The sequence below is a fragment of the Miniopterus schreibersii genome (genome assembly GCF_964146895.1).
Source record: "Miniopterus schreibersii genome assembly, chromosome: 9".
Taxonomy (NCBI): domain Eukaryota; kingdom Metazoa; phylum Chordata; class Mammalia; order Chiroptera; family Miniopteridae; genus Miniopterus; species Miniopterus schreibersii.
The window spans coordinates 74,707,189-74,725,574 of record NC_138118.1 but is presented as its reverse complement, the minus strand read 5'-3'; the positions used below and the strand labels follow the sequence as shown (position 1 = coordinate 74,725,574).

The 18,386-nt window shown below is 42.7% G+C and overlaps 1 protein-coding gene across 1 annotated transcript in view; it reads left to right on the top strand.

The window, feature by feature from the left end:
* The window catches only part of SKAP2 (src kinase associated phosphoprotein 2), a 142,822-nt gene that overhangs the window by 107,342 nt on the left and 17,094 nt on the right, over positions 1-18,386 (top strand). Inside the window, exons 10-11 of the mRNA XM_081146660.1 lie at positions 12,035-12,112; positions 17,549-17,661. Coding sequence (XP_081002786.1) covers positions 12,035-12,112; positions 17,549-17,661 — 191 coding nt within the window. The remainder of the gene's footprint in view (positions 1-12,034; positions 12,113-17,548; positions 17,662-18,386) is intronic.

Below are 18,386 nucleotides of genomic sequence, written 5' to 3'. Positions count from 1 at the left end.
CCCTAGTTCTACAAGACCTTTCATTTTCTATACTATATTTTCATCTCTCATTTTCTATAACTAGAATGTATTTTATCATAAATTTGTCTGCATGTCAAAAAATATCTCTTACCTTAGAATTGAAAATGCCTTAAAATCATAATTCTGAGTCTCTGCACAGCCCCTCACAGCTACGTGGAAATTTGTATTTTGAGAGTGCCATCCTTCGGTATCATATAAAGTGCTTTAATTCGCCGCATCTTTCATGTCTCCCTGCAGTCAGATCTGGTGAGGAACTCTAGCTGTCTTCTTCAGGATTAATCAATCTTCTGGGCTCCTGGCTAGGTCGGGAGCTGCTCGGCTCTGCCTGCTCCAGGGCTTGGCCTTCCTCTGTTTTCTCATCAGATTCAGCCTCCGAGAGGGAGGTGATGGGAGATGATTTTTCCATTCGCAAGCTGCCTTCCTACTGAAAGAAAAATGGAGGGGCAAATGCCAAGCTTTTCACTTCTGTGGCCATTACGCAGGTGGCCCTTCTCCGGCTTTTCTGCAGTGTACACTATTTTTCAAGGGAGCTATTTTTTTTAGGCTGTCACAGTGAGCCAAGTTATTTTGTCATTGAAGATTGTTAAAAGTAAGAATATATGTCAGTGTGACATCATGAATATTAACTTTTTCATAAGTTGCATGTTATGGCAGGAGGTTGAAGTGCTGTTTAATTAATTAGCAAGTACAGGAAGGAGTGATCTGCGCAAGGGCTTCTATTGAAGAAAGTGCCGTGTTTCAGAGCTCCAGCTCCGGAGGCAGGCTGCCCGGGTTCAAAGCCTGACACTGCTCCGCAGAGCTGTGTAATGCTGAGCAAGTACTCAGGTGTTTCTGTGCCTCCATCTCCCCATCTGTAAAATGGGACTAGCAGGAATACCTTCCTCACAGGGTTTTGAGGGTTGAATGAGACTTATGTGCATAGTGACTAGCATGGTGCTTAGTAAATTCTGAGTAAAGCTTCAGAATATTAATTGCAATCACTATTGTTACAAATCTTCACTGCACCGGGCATTGTGTCGGCTACTTCACCTCATTTTACCCTCACAATAGTTCTCTAAGGTAGGTTTTATATTTCTGTTTTCCAGATTGAAAATTGAGGTTGGGAGAGTTCAATGAGCTTGTCTGTGTTTGTTTGTACAGGTAATAAAAGAAGGCAGTAGGAACTCCTAGAGTATGAATTTTATTTGCACTTCTAGAGCTCCTTGTATCTTTTGGGATTAATAGGAGATTAATTTCTGCTTTACTAATTTCATTATAATTTTACATTAGTATTATTTAGGAAGGTACACACATATATACATTCAAATAATGATAGAACACAAGCCATCTGACACCTGTGTAAAAGAAATCTTCAGAAGATATGGCTTTAGGTCAGTCGTTCCGCAGGTGTGGTCCCAGGACCAGCAGCATGGGTGGGAACTTGTGAGAAATGCTCATTCCCGCACCCACCCCGAACCCACCGACTCAGAAACTGTGGGTGCGGCCCCGCAGGCTGGGCGGAACCGGCCCTCCAGGTGGCTGTGCCGCCTGCCAGTGTTTGAACACCCTGCTCTAGGCAAACAGCACGTCACGGGGTTGTGCCAGGGATATTGATGGAGCTCATAATATCTAGTCCCAAACTGGAAGTTATATATCGCAGAGGGAGCATGTAGTGGTAATAGAAAAATACAAGTGGGGCTGTTACTTGATAATTGCCCTATAAATATTAAATACTCAATACTGTGTGCTCGATCCCTTCCATTGCTTGGATTTAGGCCTCTAAGCAGGTGGTAGGGTCTGGCTCTTAGCACAGATACTGAGTCACCGAGAGGATCCCGACCCTCAGCGTCCTGTGGCTGGGACACAGCCGGGGATCAGGATGGTTAGCTTTTCTAGTATTTAGCAACTAAGAATCTCCAACAAAGAGGAACTGGTGCTAAGAATGTGGAGAGAAAGAAGAGCAGTAACAGTCACCACCACCGCATCTTTTTCTTTCTTCAGATATAGTTCAACTGTGAAAGCAGCATATTAAAAAGTGAGTGAGGCCGAAGGATATAGGAAGTAAATAGGGAAATTGCTGCTATATCCAGATTTAATTGTGGAAAAAATTAGACAAAAGCCATTGTCATCTTGGACTCCATCAAAGCCAGTGAGGAAAAAGCTGGCCACCAGCCAGACGTATTTGCTGGACTTTAGGCTAAAGGCACATTTCAGAAGATTCGGAGAAAGAATGGGCACAAATGTATGGTATTAAAGGCAAGTATTTAAAAATACCATTTAATCTCAAAAGATCCCAATGAGATAAACTAAAGGATATCAGTGTCTTTGTGCTAGAATCTGGCCAATGACCGCAACGTTAAAAGAGACATGTATTAACCATTGCAATGGCCAGATAACCAAAGAACGTATGAAAATAGCTGAAGTTTGTAAATTATGCTAAATACAACAAAAAGTATACAGTTGCTTTGTGGTTCTGTTTCTGAAGTTTACTAGGGGCAATAATTCCAATAAAACAATTCAATTTCTATTTTATTTGCTCCTTTCCTGTCAAGAATTGTGCTCTAGTGGTAAGATTGGTGAGAGGTAACAAGCCCAGGGCGGGCAGAGAGATCCTGCTGGAGTACCTGGCTAGCCAAAACCCACTTAGTTTTCACTCAGCCAACACTCATGGAAAACACTTTTTTGTCCCCAAATGTGTTAGGCTGTGTAACATAAATATGCCGTTGGGGAGTTCACACCTGGAGGAAGGACAGGCTGACCAGCAGACACGTGTCCAGAGTCCTCTATGGGAGGCCTGGTAACGGAGCCCGAAGGCAGGAGCCACCAGCTGTCTGGAGGGGCCGGTGGAAAGCATCCTAAATTGGGGGACATTGGAGCCATGTCTTAAAGATGAGTAGGAATTAAGTTTGTCATCTGGCCCAGATGAGGCCATATCACAAGATAGCTCGTGAGTGACGTCCTTGAGCTGCTGTCACTGACTTAAGGGGAACGTGAAGGTCGAGGGGACGTTAGAGGTGTGGAGTCTGCCAACGGTGAACTTTTCAAAAAGGGTGGGAAGTTGTAGTATCTTAAGTTGGGTTCCCTGAAGCAGCCTCTGAGACAGTTGCGTGTAGACGATTTATTGGTGAGTGCTCTTGGGAGATACCCTTGTGTGACAGTGAGGAAGACAGAATTGAACTGGAGAAGCTGACCCACAATGCAGCAGCGACTGAGGCCTCAGCTGACCTTTCTTTCAGGGAGCCATGGCACTGGGATGACTCTTCAGGGTTGTGCCAAATTGAGGCAAAGGGGCCTGTCTTCTTGTCCCCACACCAGCTAATCACTGGCTCCAGGCTGTCCTCTGGGAGGGGTGTGACCTTGAGTGAGGCAATTTCCTGCAGCCAAGGGCAGTTTCTAGTGAGGGACACAGCTGTGAGCCAGCAGCAGCCGAGTCCCTGCAGTTGGAGGATGGCTCTGCTGGCCTTGAAGAGGACATCTGGGAGCAGCACTGCATTATCCACCACAAGTGGATTCTGCAACTTCTAGACAGTTTGGGGACTTTGAAGTGGGCTCCAGAGAAGCTACTAAAAGGCATCAGACGACAATCCTTCATGCTATCTAAAAGTAATGATTACTAGAAACCAACTTGGGTTCAAAGGAATTACAGACCTATAACTGGACTTCAGTAAGTCATTTGGCCAGGATTCTCATGAAAGCTTTATAAAGACCATTGGATAACTGATCATACAACTGTGCTCTGAGGGTGTTGACTAATTGATTTTGTGAATGCCTTAGGGCTTAATTCTCAATATTGTCATATCATCGTATTAATCAGTGCCCTAGATGAAGATACACAGGCAATGCTCTCAGTAGACCTAAAGCATGGATCAAATCTAACAAGATGAAATATGATAGGATATCAGTGCTTGCTCCAAGAATCTGATTGCACAAGTATGGGAAAGGAAAGATTTGGCTCCACAAGTGGGGAAAACACATAAGGATTTTGGTCAACAGCTCAGTATGAGCCAACAGTGTAATGTAATTCATTCCTGAGATTGTGTGCTTTGGGAATATAAAATAGCTATCAGTGTTATGGGTGAGCAGGATATCAGTTGTTGTGGATCAACAATGTTTAGATTTAACAACACTACCCTAGAAAGTACAGGGCAATGATTCTCAAACTTTTTGTTCTCAGGAGCCCTTCACAATCTAAAAAATTACTGCGAACCCCAAAAGGCTCTTGTTTATATGGGTTATAACTCTCAGTATTTACTAGAAATTAAAACAAATATTTAAAATGTTTATTAATGAATTAAAATTACAATGATAAACCTATTACATGTGAACACAAATAATGCATCTTTAGGAAAAATAGCTATATTTTCCCAAAATATCAGTAAGAAGAGTAGCATGGTTTCCATTTTTGCACATCTCTTGAACGTCTATCTTAATAGATATTGAGATTCTCATATTTGCTTCTGCACTCACTCTGTTGGGATATGTTGTTTTAGTGTAAGTATAGTCAGCATATGAAGAAAATCCAGCCTCATTCAGATATGTAGTAGGAAAGGGAAGTATTTTAATAGTTCTTGCAGGTAATTGTGCATAATCTTCGTTGATACTGTACTCAGACTTGACAAGGGGTATTTAAAGGTTAGTTGCCATGTGAAATCCAAAACCATATCAGTGAACTTTCCATACTCTGTTACATCGATATTCATGGATCTGTCTTATACTTGGGTAACCATCTGTGTTTTTGTAAATCACTGGTCAGTTGGAAAATATTGATTCACCGCATTGTGCAGAACTCCCAAATATTGACACAATTGTGATACAGTTAAAAAACCACATTCATTAATGAGATTCACCACTCTCATCAGCAAAGTCTTTAAATACTGGGAAGCTGTCAGGCTCACAGTGACAGATGCAGTTTCTAAAATTCCAATTTTTACTTGAAAGCTCAAATTTGATCACTGGCAATAAATAACTATCTGTTGTTGCCTTTGAAATAAGAAGCTCGCTTAGTTCACTTTTGAGAAATATCTGCCAAATCCCCAAGTCCGTTGAGCACCGTTGTCAGTTGTCCTATCGGGTAGGAGTCGTGTTCCATGGAAAAGCTGAGGCTTTGGCTCCCCGTTCATTCTCCTGCACATCTGGCGATGCCGCAGAAATGCTTCATGTGTCCTTCCCGTTTTGTCACACAGAATGTTAAAAAGACATGTGCTCAAGGTTGCTACTAAGTGAAAATAATTTTTCCTACTTATCAAGGACACCCTTAGGTGAAACTGGCTTGTTGTTTGTTTTCTGTGCTAGTGCAAGGCGGTGAAGAACACAGTGACAGTTTGGTGCCGCTGCGTTGATTTATGCTGAGGTGTCAGCAGTTTCCCCATCATTGCATTGCAGCGTCAGTGCAAATGTTAACATAAAGAAAAAGGCAGATATCTTAATTTTATTCTGGAATAGTTTTGACCTCCTAGACCCTCCAGCCCCCCAAAAGGAACCAGTGCTGGTGCCAGGGATATGGAACCAGTGATGGGTGATGGTTCCTCTGTGGGCCTGTGCGTTTGCTTTCCTGGGGCCTTGACAGTGATGTTGAGGTGTGCTGCCTGTGAAGGGGACAAGTGTATGTGCATAAGCAAACGGAGGAGACAGGAGCCAGAGCCTGAAACACTGGGCTCTGCATCTGTAGGTCCGCTTTTCCCCTAAGGTTACAGTAGACAGTTGTAGATCCTATAAAACAGCCAGGTCACAATGAATCCATCTTAACACCAACCTATTTATCATCAGGTGGCATTTTTTTACTGATTAGATTTTAAAACAAACCAAAATTGAAGTTAAGATGAAATATTTTACTTTCTAAAAAAGGAGCCAAAACAGTTTATAATGAAATACATATACATTTGGGGTATTCTTAATTAAAATGGTAACGAAAACCCGGAAACTGAATAAAGGTTTGAGATAGAGATTGTGGTCATGGATAGATAGGTCTTGAATGATTTTTAAACGTTTTTATTTTTGCTTATCTCTATTTTCTGACTCCCAGTAATGAACAGATGCTGTTTTTATAACAAGAACGGTATGAAAAAGTTAATTTAAATATTTAAAGAAGAACTTACATGTGGCAAACTATAATCGGACCAGAAGTCCTGAGCCAGGTAGCAGTTACTATAACTGAGAAGTAATTGAATTTGGAATTTCTTGGGTTAAAAGAATTTTAATATTGCAGAATTTATTATAAATTTTAATTAAAAGGCTAAGAATTCGAGCTTTAAAGAATAGCTAGAAAAGTCTTTCTTTATAGCAGACAGTTAACATCATACACTGGGACAGGAAGGAGCCACATGTCTCAATTGCCCCTTGTCCAGAACTCTTCAGGAGGGTCACTTTCTGACTCTCAGTTGCTTCTGACAGAATCTGGCCAATTAAAGCCTTACTTTTAGCCCATGTGCTTTCTTTGCCTGTCGTAGTCGCTTGTAGGGGGTCAAGTCTATATAAGAATGCTCCTGGGTATACAGGTCCCCCTGGAGCAGCAGGGTTTGTACAGAAGTGTCTGCAGCGCATCCTGCATATAAGGCAGTTGAGGGAGAGGAGAGTAGGGTGCATGGCGTGCCCTTGGTCCCGTCACTCAACACTCCAGTGCTGTTCCCCTTCAATGAAAGAAGGGGATTATATCTAAGGTTCCCTCCAAGTTTTCCCCCTGATTCTGTCAAATGAGATCCTGGCTTGAATTTGAGTTTTTTTCCCCAACATTCCAGCCCGGTGTTAATAAGTTTAATATCTGTAAAAAAAAAAAAAAAAAATCCTTTTTGTATTTTCAGAGTCATGTACAAATTGTTAATTTCAATATAGTACAGAAATTTACTGTAATCTAATGGCATTCTTTTTTGCTTCTGAAATGCAGCATTAAGCCCTCCAGGAATGAATGTCAGAGTTGAAAATCAGATCCTATGATTGCACAGCTACTGCTTATTTTGTTGCCTTTTATGTCACATTAACTCTCTTCGTTGCTAAATTGATAAATGGTTGCAAACACCTGGCTCCTCAGGTACTTTACTTGGCATTGCCTGCTCATCGTGCATTCTTTCCTCCTGAGAGATCTGATTATCCCATTGTCCTCCCCAAATTCTGTTCAGAGTGCTGTGGGATAGACACTCTTCCCACTACAGGGTGACACTGGGAATCGGGAACGGTGTCAAGGTTACACGAGTAACTAGGACTTCAATAGGCCCCAGTTTGCCTAGTTCCCAGGAGAGCAGGCATGGCTCTAAATAAGCATTTCGGTCATCTGTCTTTCTGTTCCTCTTGCAGTTTTGAGAATACTAAAAGGCACATGCTTTTGTCTATAAAAGTATTTTTATTATTGCTGTAAATTAAGTGCCAGCCTATTAAATAGATAGAAAAAGTCCTTAGACATGTCATATTTGAAATGACCAGTAGGACAGGGCTTATAGGCCCTCAGGAACTCACTTTTCCTCATCGCCTTAACTTTGAATTCCCCTGTCCTACCCCTTTGACTCTCCTCTGCTCTTCTAACCCTTCCCCCAGCTTCAGGCCTGCCCCGGCCTGGACAGAGGAGGGGGGGTTCCATTTGCGTCAGCCCTTCCAGCCTTTCTCCCTCCTTCACGTCCTGCTGCTGGGACTGGCCAGGGGTGTCTTTGGTCCCCCACCCGCCTGCTCCACCTTCTCCCGCTCAGGGACGCCTTGCTTGCCACACCCTGGACCTGGACCCCTGATGAAACAATTAGGCAGAGTAGCCTGTTGCTCTGAAATGTAGGTGAACTTCTTTCAGATCTTTGTTTGTAGAAAGACTCAACTTTGCCATCTACATTTAACCATGTTTTCCATGTTGAAACTAAGTGAGAAAGAAAAGCTGTCTGGCCTAGAAATAAATCTGTTTTCAATTATGAGTTTGCATAGAGACATTTACAAAGCATCAAATACCGTGTGCTGGCTTTCGGGGCATCGGAGCCTGCGGAACGTTAGAGGTGGGGAGGGAGAGCCAGGAGAATAGGAGAAGGGGTGTTCGCTTCGGGGTTGTTTTTTTTGGTTATTTATCCTTAAAAAAAAAAAAGAACAGTATTAAACCAGAAATAGCCAGTTTTAAAAACCTGCATAGCTAGACAGATTTGTGATTCTTATTAGGGTAATAATCCATCTGTTATGGAACTGGATCAATTTGTAAATTAAATTGATTAATCTAGCAGGAGACAAAAAAAGGTCTTGACTTTTCCCACAGTAAGCATTTCCTCAAATAGTCATCATCCTAAAACGGTTTGGGAAGACTCGGTTCTCTGCCATTCTCCCTCTCCTCACTCAGCTCGGAAGGAGGGCTCAGTAGGTACTAAATAGACGAGTGAGAGTGGAGTTCAAGCTTTCAGATTCTGTTGGGTCTGATTGCTCCTGAAAGCGTCGTATTTTTGACAGTGTTTAATGTTGAAACCTTTCCGTGACCACCAGAACATTTCTGATGCTCGTTGATTAGTCTAGTAATGTAGAACTATATTTGAATTATATTCTGCAATTTCACTTTATTGTTTTTATCTTGTCTGATCAAAAACCTCCCGATGATCCCTCTAACAATGTGTGATTGGAATAATAACTTCACATGTTGAAGAGTTTGTGCTGCAGCTGAGAGGCATGTAAATACAAGCTGCTTATTTGCAAGAAGCTTCCAGATTTGCAATATGATTGCTATGGAAACCACATAATGAAAACCTTATAACCATCTGTGTGGTTGATGGATTTTACTGCATAGCTGAGCTGTTTTTGTTTACTGTTATTAAAATGTTGAATGGAATATATTAACCCACAAACGTTGACTCTTTGAGGTATTAATTAGTATTGTATAATGACATCGTGCCTCAACACCAAAATAAAATATGTTTAATAATAAACCTAAATAAAACAACATGTGTTTCAATTTCTAATATATTGTGAAGGTGATTATTACCCAGAGTTTTAGTCACTTGTCCTTATATATATTTTTGAGTGGTGTGGAGAGGTTTGCTCTGTTAATAAATGACTATAGTAGAATTTATTTTCATGATTTTTTAATCCATTTGTTCACTCGGTATTTATTAAACATCTGCCTTGTACTGTATTCTCTTCAAGATTCAGTCTGAGATTTTTATCCCTAAGATTAACACACACACACCCCAGACTTGATTTTTTTGTCTTTTATATGGAAGCTGTCTTTTATATTTTGTATTGTTAGCTCAAGATTATATGAGTTGTTTGAACATTGTTAAGAAAAAAAAATTGATGTATGAAATGCAGAAGGCTTTGACCTAAAATATCAGCCCTAGGTTTGAAATGGAGAAACGCCATGTTTTTAATGAGCGTCTCATCCTCTAAAATACCGTATTACGCATCTCACATGGATTTCAATTTGAATACTTGCAGTAAATATTGGTACTTAAGTAAATATTTTCAATATTATTCTGGTAATTTAAGAATACACCGTGCACATTATAGGCACTTAAATGTTAATAAAATAAGGATAAATTCCTAGTAATAAACTAACTTGTTAAGTTTTTTCCTTTAATTATTATAATTAGTTTTTTCGTGTCTTGACACTGACTTTGGGTGCTGACTCTAAAACCCACAGTCTCTTCTTAAGAGCCAAGAATACTGCTTCCTATATTGATCGGGTTATGGCTTTTGATTGAGGATAAGTGCCCTTAATTATTTTGAATTTACTTCTTACTATTGCATTTGTGACCAAATTGTAAGAGAGGGAGTGCTGGGGAAAGAGCAAGTGTGAAAAGTAAGTTTTCTCTTTCAGCTTTAAAAATATTAACTGTCTGTAAGTGAGTAGGTTAGACTAAATGACTGTAAATGTCCCTAATACCCTTAAAATCTGATGGGAACACCCTCTTAGCCCGTGTGTGCTAACTAGTCCTTGAGGTCTGGCACAGGTGAGATAACTATTGTTGAAGAGAAAAAGACAGGATTTAGGATCAGACATTTTATTAGGTCTTTTATGTATTAATTACTATTTGAACTGTATTAAATTGCCTGTGTTGGGTTCAACTCGGTATGTATAAAGTACCAAATATTTCTATCTGTTCCTTATATTGGAGCTTTCATTATTTCGCTTGAATTGAATTACAAAAATTCGGAACAGTTGTATTTGTCTTACAAGTCCAGTAACTCCCAAGCTTGACTTAAATGCCGATTTTTATTAATCACCACTTGAAAATTTGCCTGCGTCTTCTAAGTCCACATGCGCCGTCCTGACCTCCCTGCCCGCCCCTCCAGTTGCCCCTGGACACTTCCTCCGGGTTGCCCACCGGTACATTCAGTCTCTCACGTCAGAAACACAACTCCTCGTGTTTCCTCAGCAAAATAGCTGCTCTCGGCTGTTCTCTTTTAGGCGGTGATGTTCCCATTCCTCAGTTAACTGAGCCCAAAGCCCCCCATCCTTGGTCGCGCTTCTCTCCCCGCTTAGCGCTCCGCATGCAGCGGGCCCAGAGTTTATCGGCCCCTGTCCCTGTGCCTCACGAGCATCTCCCTCGCATTTCCTCCGCCCCTCAGTCAGGGCTTCCTGCCCCTCAGCCAGACTCCCAGTGTCTCTGTCCCCACGCCCTGCTCCAGAATCCGACCCCGAGGGGCCCGCTGACCATTCCTCAGGCATAGTCTCAGCCCTGCCCTTTCTCTGCTCCAGAATCTTCTGGGGCTCGCGTTGCCCACGAAGCACAGCCTGAGGCCCACAGCAGGGTGTTCATGGCCCTTCAACAACTGGCCCGAGCCAGCAGCATCGCCCCACCCTGCTCTTTCCCCCTGAGGTCCACGTTCTGTAGCTAAAGGATATGGTGGTGCCTTGTTCTTTCGTTTACGCCTCTCCCTCTGTCTGGAAAGTTCTGCTTCCCGTCTCTCCTTTTTCAGATTCTCTCCATCTCTGAGCCTTCATGCCGCTCCCCCGATGGATGGTTCTTCTCTGCACTGTGTGCCTGGGCCCCACATGTCAGGTTTTCCCTTAGGTTCTGTCTCCTGTCCCTCTAGGGTGTCAGCTTCCTGAGGGCAGAAGCTCCCTACTGTCCTCGTCTCCCCGGTAGGATCTCTCTCTCTCACGTAGTTGATACTCAGTGGAGAGTTATTGGTTGAATTATTTAATAGCCTTTATAGTTACGTAGTTTGCATATTTTTCTTTACAGTTTTGGATTTGGGGTAAAATTGTATTTCTTTCTTTGGAGTTCATTCAGGTGCCCTGCCTTAAGCATATCTAAATTGTATGTAAACCCTAAGGTGAGGAAAGTGGTAATGTAATAAATGTTTCTTTAATGTAAGAGAATTAAGTAGTCCGTGGACTCTGCTAAAAGCCGTTCTCATTTACTTTTACCGTATCCCTTCCTCTAACTCGGAGGAGTGTGACGGGAGAGGGTGGAAATAGGGACGGCACTTCACATATGCCGGATGAAGAACATGGACTTCATCATCGCAAACCCAAGTTGGAATGACAAAAATGAGAAATTGCTTTGCCTGGTCGAGTTTCAATTTTCTCACCTGTAAAATGAGGATTTAAAAGTTACTTGTCTATGAAATCTTTACGTCTGCTATAGTGTTCTCCTGTGAAGATCAAGTGAGAAAAGCTGTGGAGTCTCTGAAACTCAATAAATGGCATACATACGGTCACACGTTTGACATCACACGTTTCCTCTTGGCTACGCTGATGTTGTAGGGACCGTGATTTTACCTGCGGTGCTCCTGCCACAGCTTAACGTGGCCGATCTGTGTAGTGTTGGGTGTCATTTTACTGGATGTCAGGGCTTTTCTGGATCTAAGATCGCCCCAGATGAGTTCCTCTAAGTATTTTAAACAGCATAGGGGAAGCACTAGTATGTATCTTAAATTCTTTTAAGCCGACTGGTGAGGTTGCTCTTTGGAAGCAGCTGAGGTTTATTTGTTCAGCTTCAAAAGGAATGTGCACATTGAGCGGCTCCCTTCTTTAAAAAGGAACCCTCATAAACCTGTAGCTTTGCTCTTAAGCTGGGGTGCGTCCTGTATTGTTATCCGAGGAAGCTCCTCAGGGGTCATTTGTGCTGTTTGTTTACAGAAGAAGAAGAGGACAGTGGCCCCGGGAAAGCGGAGGAGCCGAGGAAGATGACCCAGGACAGCGGCCATCACGCCACAGGTAACGGACTGCGCGGCTCCCCGGGAAGCTTCTGTTGGTTTTGTTCCCTTTCTCGCGGCCCTGGAGACGTTTGCACGGCCCCCCAAAGCCGGCTCCTTGGGCCCCGGGTAGCTTTGGGCCGGTAAGCTGCTTAGCCCCCTTTAGGATGCGTGGAAACCGCTCGAGAAGGGTTTATAAAGTAAGCCCATTTATACAAGGTATTCCTTCCTGAATTACTTTGTAATGACTCAATTAGCTTTCATTTCTGCACAAAGGAGATTTGGTTGCATAAATTAGCTTATCATCATTGAGGAAGTGTCACTGCTAAAGGACAGCTTATAGATACAACATGCAGTCGCTGTCAAACCTATGAGGATGTAATATAGACATCTGTGTATACTTTGTGCCTGAGCAGAACAGACTTCTGCCACTCAGAGACTAACAGGGGACAACAAGTTGCCCAGGGGACTGGCAATGTAGACATCTCTGAAAAGGTCAACTTGACACAGGCTCTGACAATCGACCCACAGCTCTGTCTTCTTTGATAAAAATCAGATAAACTTAAGACCGCTAATTGATCTGCAGCCTGTTTAAATGTTGGCCATGCATATCTTCATTGCATATGATTAGCACCGAAAGCAAATGAATTGGCTCGGAAATGCCAGGGTCCGGTGACAGCAGCTTAAAAACAAGAAAAGGACACCGGTGGCCTGGAAGTCCAGGAAGGACGGTCCCCTTATCCATTTCCACTTGCCACATGGCCCCAAGTACTAATTATGACTGAGAGGGGAAAAATAAGTGCACGTGCTGTGTACAAAATCACATGATATGGGCAGCTTTCCCTGCTGTTTGTTATTTCCCAGTAGCAGGAGATAAACCGTATCTGTAGTGCGAGCACAAGGTGGGTTTTGATAAACCAGCACTTATTTTACATGGAAAGAAGAGGAGGACTGTCGCCTTATCAGGACTTTACCGTCTCCATAGCCACAGGTCAGCCGGGGCAAGGTCTGCCCCATCATCCCATGTCCTGCAGAGAGCTGTAGTTGGGGTCACCTTCCCCTCTCTGATATGTCCATACATCACTCTTTCAAGCTGTCAGGCGCAGGGTGGAGAAGAAGTGTGTGTTCAGGAAGTTGCTTTCCAGAGTCCTTCCTCCTGTGACATGTGGAAAGGAAGCAGAGGCCTGGTTTCCGGCCCCGGGCAGGAAAGCAGGAGCAGGTTGCTGCAGAGGGTTGGGGTTTGCTTTTTTCAGAAAGGAAGCGAGGACGGAGTCATTAGCTGTTAGCACTCAGGCCCTGTAAGATGCAGCCATAAAACACCGCAGCGCAGTGAAACCTCGAGGCCAGCGTTCAATAGTAATTTAAGTATATATGTTTTATTAGGTGTCGTAAAGCTCCTGCCAAAAGCATGTCGCCTCCTTTTTAAAAATCTCAACGCAGGTGCAGAAGGAAGACACACATAGATATTCCTTCCACAAATATAAGTATTTTGGCTTAAAGCACTTGTATTTTTCAAAAACCCTTTTATAGTAGCTATCTCCCAAATTTTTGCCTCTGAGGGAAGGGGAAAAAAAATCAGGTTGTCCTCAGAGGAATGCATTAAATAGACCTAGCTTCTCATGCAATAGCTATAAATTAGCACTGCAATAATTCTTATCTTTAGTGACATGAAATTCTTTTCAAGCAACAGTTTTAATGCCTTTGCGTAGCGGTGACCTTTGCTCTCCCGAGGCTGTCTGAGCTGTAACACTAGAAGTTTGTTTGCTGTGCGGGGCAGCAAGTTGACAAGGGTATTACTATCTTGCTGAGCATCACATGATGTGAACTTCTAACCTTACTCAAGAATGTTATATATTTTTCACATTGACTGATTTTACTAAAAAAAAAATAAAAAAATCAGACAAATGTAAAATACGGAGGCAAAAACAAAATTAATCTTGGATTCCTTACACGTTCCTTCACGTTCAAGCTTATGTGTCTTATATGTATCGTAAAGATTCCATTTGATTTTTTTTTTAACATTGTACAATATGCTCACCTTTCTAAAATAGTGTTTAAACCTACAACACTACTCAAGGAGAGATTCTCCATTGTTTTATTACTATATATTTCATCTATTGTCATCATTTTTAAAACCTTTCCATTTTTGCAAAAGCATCTCCAATGTTTAGTTTATACTTTCATCATAATTTTGTTATTATTGCCTAGTGATCCGTTTTTGTACTTTTGGAAAAGCAGGAGCAAGTATATTGTTTAAATCTGTCCCGGGCTGGCTAATTTAAAAATTTTTTCCCCTTAAAAAAATTTTTTTTTAACCATTCATGCCTCTCAGGAGAAGAAACATAAATAATGAGGTGCTTTTTTATTTGGAATCTTGAAAACATAGATCTTGGTGCGGATAGAACAGAAAAAGTGCTCCGTGTGGTGACGACAACGAGGCGGGCTCCGTTTGTATTCAGAACGGATGCCTACCTGTGCTTTATGACATCGTGCTTCAGCCCATGTTTTGTTGTTTTTTAAGAAACAGGCTTCCCATGGGTTACTTTTTTAGTGTGTAGGTGAGCAGTGTCAACTTCTGTGAACCCCCAGTGTTTCCGAGGCTGCATCGAGGCACAATTTTTTTGGCGTCTGTTTAGCCACAATTAAAATTTTTAAAAGTGAACCAGAGGAGCTCGCTGCTCTCTAAGGAACAAGGCAATTCCTAACCTTATGTCTAGAATTTATACCAAGAACCTGAACACCCCTTTCCCGAGGCCGCCAAGGCTAGGCCCGGCCCGGCCCTCCCGGCTGCGAGTCTGCCGCACGGTGGGCACAGCCGGAGCAGGCGGGCCGGTAGACCGTGGGCGCGCAGCCGCGTCCCGGACAGCGGGTTATCCCTCAACGCAGAGACGAGGCTGGTCTTTGGGCAACATCATCAGCAAGGTTATAGAAAGCGCGGTGGAAAAGGCACCTTCTCCCCAGCACTGCACCGCCGCTGCTCTGTCGCCTCTGCGGCAGCGAGACTTAATGAAATGCTCACGATGCACGTCTAGGGAGAGATGCATCTTGCACACGGTGGGGGTCTCCGTGCCCCTCATGTGCTCCTGTAGCTCCCATTAGTGTTAATGGGAGTTTCACCAAGCGCATCGAGGGGAGGAGAGACCCCAAAGTGACAAGGATTATTGTGCATTAGAAATCATCATATACTTTTCTTTTCTTTCCTTCCTTCCCCCCCCCCCACCTCTTGAAAATCAATTGAACGGGAAACTGTTGTGAGAGAATCTGAAAAAGGGGAGAGCAGGCAGGGGGCTGGACAGCCGGGGAAGCTACTGGAAGGCCCTAGCCAAGCCACAACTTCTCCTCTCGGTTTCAGCCCAAGTTCCATCTCTTCAACCTTTTTGGATGAAGCCTAAGGCTGAGCAGCGTGGGGAACACCACACAGGAGCCTCAACTGTTTCGCTCCTTTCACCTCCTGGCCCGTGGCGGTGGGGGAGGGCTGTGCATGCGAAATGATGTCATCCTCTCTCTGCTCTAATTCCTGGACTTTTAAACTGACACTGACAGACTGCATGGGGCGCAACATTTGACCCATTTAGCAGTTGATTTAATCTGACTAGGATGTTTCAACTTCTAAATCTCTATTTGTCTAAATAAGTGGTTTTTAAAGGAAATCAGTCACTTTATTATTAAGTAATTTTTTTCTAAAAAAAAAAAAAAATTTGACAATGTTTGGAGTAATCTGTCCAGCCAGAGTGCCCTCTAGTGTCCATTTATAGAATTTACTTAAGATCTGCTTTGTGGGGGAAACAACCCTAATGAAGGGTGGCCACAAGCATTGTTAGTTCTTGGTCGGATTCCCAGGCTTTTGCACACCCCTGCTGGTATCGGTGATGGGTGTTCAGAGGCTAGAGTGGAGAGGTCAAGAAGGTGTTCGCCCTCTCTGCCCGCCTCCTCCTTCCCTCTCTCCTCCTGCCTCCCACTTCCCTCCCTCCCTCTGTTTTAATCTTTAGAAAACAAGAGGGGAAAAAAATTAATAGGAAGATTTTGCTAGGTTGTGTGTTCCGGTCCTTTTTTATTTTCTTAAAAATATAATGGAAAACTAGCATCTTACTTCCTAATATTCGGACTCCCCATTACTCAGATTTTCTTTTTGGCTTTAAAAACTATTTCCAGTATTAAAGGGAAATTTAAAAATTTCTAGTGAACATGGCACTTTGTACATATCACAAACCACGTGTAATAAGGCGAGCGCCCTAATGCCATGCCAATGTGACTGGCTGTGTTGGAAGTGCCAGCGAGCCTGCTGTTGGAGAGCCATATAACAAAACCAAGATGACAACCCCGATCCAGCGTGAGCCTCCACAGTGATCCCCTCAGAATTCAAAGATGACCTTCAGCGACGGAGGCTGTCAGCGTGCGTATGTTCTGCCTGGTTAGCGAACGCGCGGACATCTTATTGATACCACTTGCATTCTTTTTGCATTAACTCATCAAAACTCAATTATCATGAAATTAAAAGCAGGAAACAGTTCTCAGTGTAACAAAAGCACCCAGTGTCTTTAACTCCATGCAGCGCTTCAGGAGAGCCACATTGTGTAAGTGACAAAGCATTTATTTCCCGGGTTATTGTGGTATTACAGAGCGGAGAGCACTAAATAATCAATCAGTTAATGGTCTGTATGGCAGTTGGAACACGTCACATCCATTGTGCTTATGCTGTTAGAAGGATGAGCTGATAACTCCAGTGTATGTCGCATGTTTACTCAGAGCCTAATGTCCTGAACTGGGGCCGACAGATCCTGCAAGATGCAGCTTCAGCACTGCCAATTTCTAAGTTGTTGAAATGTTTGTCAAATAACTTTGAGAGGCTTTGGGTACGAAAGTCCCCGAAGATAAGAGCTGGAATTACCCTTTGTATTATTTCCACATGATCCTCTTTCTTGAACTAGCTTTAGGTTTTAGAATTAAAAGCAAAACAGAAACGTTCCCTAGTTTGGGTTAGATTTGTGCCTCCGCTCCTTTGTCGTGGTCGCTTTTCCGAAGCGTCCCGATTCTGCGAGGCGGCCGTTGCGCAGTGTGCTTGTCACACCTCTTGGTATTGCTGGTTGTGCAGCGTGGGGCTCATCTTCAAAGCATGTTGCCAGTGGGCTTAGGTTCGGATATAAAATAAGTGGGAAGTAACTCTCAGGGGCTGGTGTGAGGAGGAAACATTGCAATTGCAGGTTTTAGGTGAACAACAAAGGGAGAGAAAGAGAAAAGATATTCAAAATGAGACCTTTTTGAAAACGGTCCGTAGTTAGAGGATAGTAAGAAGGGGGATGCTTGCGCAGATGTAATAAAATTTTTTCTTTGAGCCGGGAGTGAATTTTTTTAGACTGTTTTGGTGGTTTGGGCTGGCCCCTCAATTTCTCTTGCTTCATTTTTAAATGAGGGCCCATTGCAGGAAAGCTCTAACTTGCGTTTTCTCGCTTCTTTCTAGGAGATAAAAGCACTGATTACGCTAACTTTTACCAGGGTTTGTGGGACTGCACAGGTGCTCTCTCCGATGAGCTGTCATTTAAACGTGGTGATGTGATTTACATTCTTAGCAAGGTAAGAAGACACCCGAAAAAGACAACTGTCAAGGGTGAATACAAAACTAGATTTTTATGCATTTGGATTACAACACTGAGGAAAAATGCCAATTGGAATTCTTCTAGGTCCTTGTTAACAATCGGGAGTTCACAGTAATTAATTATTTTGTCAAGTGCAATATAATCAAAATTTAAACACAATCAGATAACAGGATTCAACTTAGCAGTGTGTTTACCTATCACTTTAGCCTTTGGCTCCCCTCCACACCCGCCTTCTCCAGAAACAATGTACTTATGTGAAAGTTAGCATTGTAAGGTATTAGCTTATTTGTTAGGTTTCCTTCCCCTTCCTTTCTGTTCTTCTGTGTGCTTACTCTGATTCCGTCTGCCACTCACTACTGGAAACGCCGTGTTTATAGAACACGCTTTTCATCTTTGTGTAAATACATCGTGTGTTCCGACAATTTAAGAGCAACGCTTTCTATTCAGACAGGTTTAGGTAATTTTTTAAAGTTCAGCATAATTGTATTTGTAAACATAATTGCCAAGTATATTGCTATGAACTCATCTTTATATATACAAAATCAGGTCTCTGCCTCTTTAAGATACTGGATTATTCAAAATCTTTCTGTCCTTCAATCCAAAAGTTTCTTTGTGTGGTTACACTTCTGATGATGTGTGTGAGCTCCCTTAATCTTCACATCTTAACTTCCGCTACTGTAATATGGATGTTAAAAAATATCT